The sequence below is a fragment of the Homarus americanus genome, unplaced genomic scaffold, assembly GCF_018991925.1.
Source record: "Homarus americanus isolate GMGI-L3 unplaced genomic scaffold, GMGI_Hamer_2.0 scaffold32583, whole genome shotgun sequence".
In the NCBI taxonomy this organism is placed as follows: domain Eukaryota; kingdom Metazoa; phylum Arthropoda; class Malacostraca; order Decapoda; family Nephropidae; genus Homarus; species Homarus americanus.
The window spans coordinates 41,736,735-41,742,726 of NW_024713129.1; the positions used below are offsets into that span (position 1 = coordinate 41,736,735).

Consider the following 5,992-nt stretch of genomic DNA (forward strand, 5'->3'; position numbering starts at 1 on the left):
GGGAAAGGACTCACACCAACGAAATCACATCAGAACTTTAGCTCTCTTGGACTCAGGCAGCGACAGGTCGTATTGCACCAAAGATCTGGCACAGAAACTAAGGGTGAAAGGGACACCTACCCTGATAACCATGGGTACACTTGCCCAAGAGATGATACTCGAGTCTGCGGAGGTAGATCTAGAAGTGGTTAGCGCAGGCATGAAACGAGGCAGAACCATGCTTATCCCGAAAGTACTCATTATACAAAATTTCCCCACAACACTGCACAACTCCGTAGCGAACACAAGTGATATCTCAAGGTGGACCCATCTGCGAGGTGTGGAATTACCAGAATTGCAGAGCAACAGCATAGAAATTCTGATAGGACAAGATGTGCCACAGGCCCTGGTACCCTTGGAGGTCAGGGCAGGAAGGGATGGAATGCCATTCGCCATAAAAACGCGACTGGGTTGGACAGTAAATGGACCAGTGGGGCACCAAGACGCACAAGGAGTTTGCATGTCAGGATGCCTGTTGACCGAAACTGTCGTGAGTCCTGAAACCCGTCTGGAAAGACAAGTTAAGCTTTTTTGGGAGCTGGAAAGTGGGGACACAGGAGCCTTGCAGTCAGCAGCTCATTCACTTGAGGACAAAAGAGTGTTGAGGCTATGGTCAGAGACAGGCATCAAAACTAATGGGCATTACTAATTTCCCATACCGTTCCGTAATGAGAACACGGAACTCCCAAACAACAAGGCCGTGGCGGAGCGTCGACTAGATGGGCTTCGAAGGAGACTATCCAAGGACGCTGCGACAAGGATACGTAGAGGAAATAAATAAACTGCTTGCTGAAGGATATGCTGAATCAGTGCTTAAGTGCCAGTTGGATTCAGATACCGGACTGGCTCTGGTATCTGCCTCATCACCCGGTGTTGAACCCAAATAAGCCAAACAAAGTACGCATAGTTTTTGACTGTGCAGCCAAACACAAAAGGACATCGCTGAACGACCAGGTACTACAAGGTCCAGACTTCAACAACAAATTACTTGGAGTCCTTTTAGGTTTCGCCAAGGAACTACAGCCATCATGGCAGAAGTGGAGGCTATGTACCATCAAATCCATGTAGCGCCAGAACATCGAGATGCGTTAAGATTCATCTGGTAAGAGAATGGGGACCTGAGTAGAGATCGAGTAACCTACAAGATGAAGGTGCACATCTTTGGTAGGGTGTGGAGCCCTTCATGTGCAACTTACGCTCTCCGGCGCACATTCCAAGACCCCAGATCCGAGTTTCCCGACATGGTGGAGCAAGCGGAAGTCAACTTCTACGTTGACGACCTGCTCATGTCGCTGGACTCATCAAATGAAGCATCAATGTTAGCGTGTCAGCTTCGAAGACTGTTGGCGTGTGGAGGATTTCGGTTAACTAAGTGGGCCAGTAATCACAAAGGAGTGTTGGCTACCATCCCACCGGAGGAAAGGCAAAATGCACTGAAGGAAATTGATCTGAGGCAAGACAAATTGCCAATGGAGCGAGCCCTGGGGGTTAGGTGGCTCCTGGAAGGTGATCAGCTCGCCATCAAGGTGCAACCAAATTCAAGGCCAGCTACCAGGAGAGGAGTACTAAGCCTGGTCAGTTCTATTTATGACCCATTGCGATTCGTGGCCCCATTCATCATCAGGGCAAAAATATTATTTTAGTGCGAATGCAGGCGTCGATTAGGGTGGGACGAACCTTTGTCGGCTGTTAATCACACGACCTGGAGCACCTGGCTAGGAGAACTGGCCCACCTAGGGAAATTAAGGGTACCCAGATGCCTAAAAAACAGCATGTGCTAAAGAAATCATCTCAACACAGTTGCACACCTTCTGCGATGCATCGCAGGCTGCTTACGGTGCGGTGACCTACCTGAGAATGGTAGACTCTGGCGGAAGTATCCAGTGCTCTTTCGTGTACGGACGGGCCAAGCTGGCCCCACTCAAGCAACTGACAATACCAAGGCTGGAACTTTGTGCAGCTGTCCTGGCAGTGAACGCTGATCGAACGATTCGCCGAGAAATGACCATGACCATACGCGAATCTTATTTTTGGACGGATAGCATGCTAGTCTTGCAGTACATCGCCAATTCGAGCAGACGATTTCAAACGTTTGTAGCCAACAGGAAAGCAGTCATACAAAAGCTGTCAAGAACTGACCAGTGGAGACATTTCGGCACATCGCTGAACCCAGCAGATGATGCAACTAGGGGATTACCTGTCCTGGACCTGGTTGCAGGATCTCGGTGGATACGAGGTACTGACTTTCTACTCAGTGTTGAAGAACGGTGGCCAAAGGGAAAGGAACTGCCAGCAGTTCTGAACGACTTACTGGAGGTGAAACGAGAAGTACACCAGAGATCTGTAGTTGCTCTGGCAGTGGGCGAGCAGTCAAAGTGGTCCCTCGCCAAACTATGGCTCAGGTACTCATCATGGTACCGCTTGGTGAAAGGGGTGGCATGGATTAAAAGGTTCATTTGGTGGCTTGGGTCCAGTACAAGGACCGCAGGCCTGCGCCTCAAACTGAAGAGACTAAGCACTGAGGAACTACAGTCGACTGAGCAGACAATTATAAAATTGGTGTAGAAAGAGGCTTATGAGAAAGAAATCCAAACTGTCATAAAGGGTGAGCTGCCGAAGGACAATAAGCTATATAAACTGGAACCTTACTTGGACGAGCGAACGTTGCTCAGATCAAAGGGAAGAATTAAAGGAACCCTTCTTGGGCGAAGTGGTGAGGAGCCAATCTTGCTGCCTAGAGACCACCACATCAAGGAAATCATAGTGCGGGAGATGCACGAAGAGAGAGCCGGACATGCCGGACGAGAACACACGATGGCGTGTGTGAGGCAAAGGTATTGGATTCCCCAGGGCAGACGCTTGCTTGATAGAATCATACGACGCTGTGTAGTGCGCCGACGGAACAACTGGAGAAGTCGGCATCAAAGGCAAGCTGACTTACCAATTGATCGTGTTACTCCTGGAAAGGCTCCATTTGCTTACACTGGAACGGACTGTTTTGGTCCATTCATTATCAAGGTAGGGAGGAAACAGGCTGAGCGCTGGGGATGTCTGTTTACATGTCTAACTATTAGGGCTGTTCATCTAGAAGTCTTGGCCTCATTAGACGCAGATGCCTTCCTCAACGCAATAACAAGATTCTCACGACGCAGAGATACACCAGATCGTATTAGGTCGGAAAATGGGACAAACATGGTACGGGCAGCCAAAGAGCTCAAACTGGCAGTGAAAAGTTGGGAGCAAGATGACAGACTCAGAGGTGCCTTACTAATAGCAGATATTGGCTGGGTCTTCAATCCACCAGCTGCCCCATACACGGGGGGAGTATGGGAAAGGCAGATTCGCACAGTAAAGAAGGTTTTGCAGGCGATTGTGGGCTCACAAGTTTTAGACGATGAACGTCTGCAAACACTGTTCTGTGAAGTGGAAGCCATAGTTAACGAGAGGCCAATCACCCCGGTTCCAAACACTCCAAATGAACCAAAGGCTCTCACTCCTGCTGATCTTTTGCACTTAGGTCAAAAGGGTAATCTTCCCTTAGGTGGAAGGTCAATAGGCGAATCATACCACAGAAGGTGGAAGAATGTCCAGTACCTTGCAGATCAATTTTGGAAGCGCTGGCTGACGGAGTACCTCCCTCAACTCAGAACTCGACAAGTGCATTTCAGACCACGGCGCAACTTTCGCCCTGGTGACCTAATCATTATAGCAGAAGCAAATATTCCACTCAACAAATGGCACCTTGGTCGAGAGATGGAAGTCAAGGCTGGCGAGGATAGACTTGTCCGACAGGCAGTGGTTAAGACGACGACGTCCACAATGTTGCGACCTGTGACAAAATTATGCTTGTTGGAGGTAGCAATGGAAAGGGTTGATGGAGTCTGCCAGGAGAATGAATTGGGTATCCACACATGAAGATGGTGATGTCCGAACGTCAAAGGACCGAGATGTCCTAAGGAACTGATAAGTACCACAAGCCTGAGGGCAGCTTAGTCACAAGACTGTTATAATGAGACAAATCTCACAAGAAGAAGATTACATATATACAGGTAGAATATTTAGTAAGAGAGTAAAAGAGAGGAAGACTTTGGTAGCGTGGCCGTGTTAGTTATTTGAACTAGACTTACACTTATCTTATCTTATATGTCAATACACATCTATTACGTTCTTAAGGACGACTTCTCAAACACCGCTTCGTTACAACTGTTTATTAATTACGACAATGACATGGACACATTAATAACACCTTCTATTGAAGTTACTAGGACATTATATTTACGTTACTAGGACATCATATTACGTTACTAGACACTGATTCTCGGACAAGAACATGAAATGAATACACTTCCCACGTAAGTAACTCATCCCATGGAAAGCTCTGACAAAAACTCACGTGACCTAGGGGAGGCCTAGCAGGGAGACTGCTTAGCTGGAACACTGGTGTCGGGAGGGCGACTGCTTAGCTGGGACACCGGAGGGAAGTCGGGGAGGGAAGTCTTGCGTGACTCTCCTCCCGTGAGCGGGACTGGGCTGTGGTGACCTCCTCCTCCGATCCCTGTGTGTCTCTCTCTCTGACTCCCTCTCGCCGCTCCCCTGTGGGAGGGCTACGAGCAGGACTGGGGACGTGGTAGCTGGCCCTTCCTGGTTACAAGACACACTCTCTCTCTCTCTCTCCTGGAGAGGGAGGACGACGTCCTATATATTGGGAGACGTCAGGTTGAGCTGATCGGGGGGGCGGCGAAGGGTCTCCTTACATTTGCCCTCGCTAATGTAGGGTCAGGTCTGGACTTTTTCAGAGACTTCAAGTTGTTGTAAATTCTGGAGAAATCTTCAGATGAATGCTTGTCTGTTAACATCGTTGGTGGGGCCGTGTGACATGAGAGGCCCTGGTTGATTTGTGGCCCCTTGACTTGGGCTGCGAGGGTTACATTTGACCTGGCTAATGTGAGGTTAGGTCTAGGCCTTGTCTGAGATGTACTGTAGGTTCTTGTGTAATTTGGGGGAGGACCGGCAGGTGACTCCTTCTGACTGTGTGTCTTACATATTTGTTGGGGCCGTGTGACATGTGGAGGGGAGCCTGGGTGATTTGTAACACCCTTGAGCAGCCGCGAAGGATACCCTTACACTTGACCCCCCTAATGTCGGGTCAAGTCTGGACTGTTTCTGAGATGTAAGCTGTGGTCTGACAACCCATCACTACACTGTGACTAAGTTAAATACCACCAGCCTGAGGGCAGCATAGTCACGAGAACGTGACAAAATTAAAGTTAAATACCACCAGCCTGAGGGCAGCTTAGTCACGAGAACGTGACAAAGTTAAATACCACCAGCCTGAGGGCAGCATAGTCACGAGAACGTGACAAAATTAAAGTTAAATACCACCAGCCTGAGGTCAGTTTAGTCACAAGAATGTGACAAAGCTAAATACCACCAGCCTGAGGGCAGCTTAGTCACGAGAACGTGACAAAGTTAAGTACCACCAGCCTGAGGGCAGCTTAGTCACAAGAATGTGATAAAGTTAAATACCACCAGCCTGAGGGCAGCTTAGTCACAAGGACGTGACAAAGTTAAATACCACCAGCCTGAGTGCAGCTTAGTCACAAGGACGTGACAAAGTTAAATACCACTAGCCTGAGGGCAGCATAGTCGCATGAACGTGACAAACTTAAGTATCAAAGGCCTGATCTGGTTTTGAGCATGAACGCTCAACGGAATGGGTGTTACCGCAAGCGGTACATAATTATGATGACATATAAACAAATGTTATGTTAGGCTGTAACTCATGTCATGTTTATTACAATGTAGAGTGTTGAGATGGTTGAAGATGAGAGGCCCAGAAGGAGGTTTGTTTATATATAATTATAATCACCTGACTCAGCCATAGCTGACCAGCCAAGGGGCCAGGCTATAGGGTGGGCATTTCAGTATAGCTACCCATATCTTAGAGTCAACA

General features: G+C 48.4%; 1 protein-coding gene and 1 long non-coding RNA gene across 2 annotated transcripts; one reads left to right on the forward strand and one right to left on the reverse strand.

Annotated features, from left to right (window-relative positions):
- The first annotated feature begins 1,184 nt into the window (after positions 1 to 1,184).
- Positions 1,185 to 3,739, forward strand: LOC121871003. Its single transcript, XM_042373043.1, has 4 exons — positions 1,185 to 1,613; positions 1,840 to 2,463; positions 2,605 to 3,565; positions 3,708 to 3,739. Exons 1-4 carry the CDS (start codon positions 1,185 to 1,187, stop codon positions 3,737 to 3,739), a joined length of 2,046 nt encoding a protein of 681 aa, XP_042228977.1.
- A 98-nt stretch (positions 3,740 to 3,837) lies between these two features.
- LOC121871384 lies at positions 3,838 to 5,506 on the reverse strand. The gene is made up of 3 exons (XR_006089867.1): positions 5,347 to 5,506; positions 4,195 to 4,196; positions 3,838 to 4,040 (listed from the first exon to the last, which is right to left on the reverse strand). It is a non-coding gene; the product is annotated as an uncharacterized LOC121871384 (long non-coding RNA).
- Positions 5,507 to 5,992: the final 486 nt, after the last annotated feature.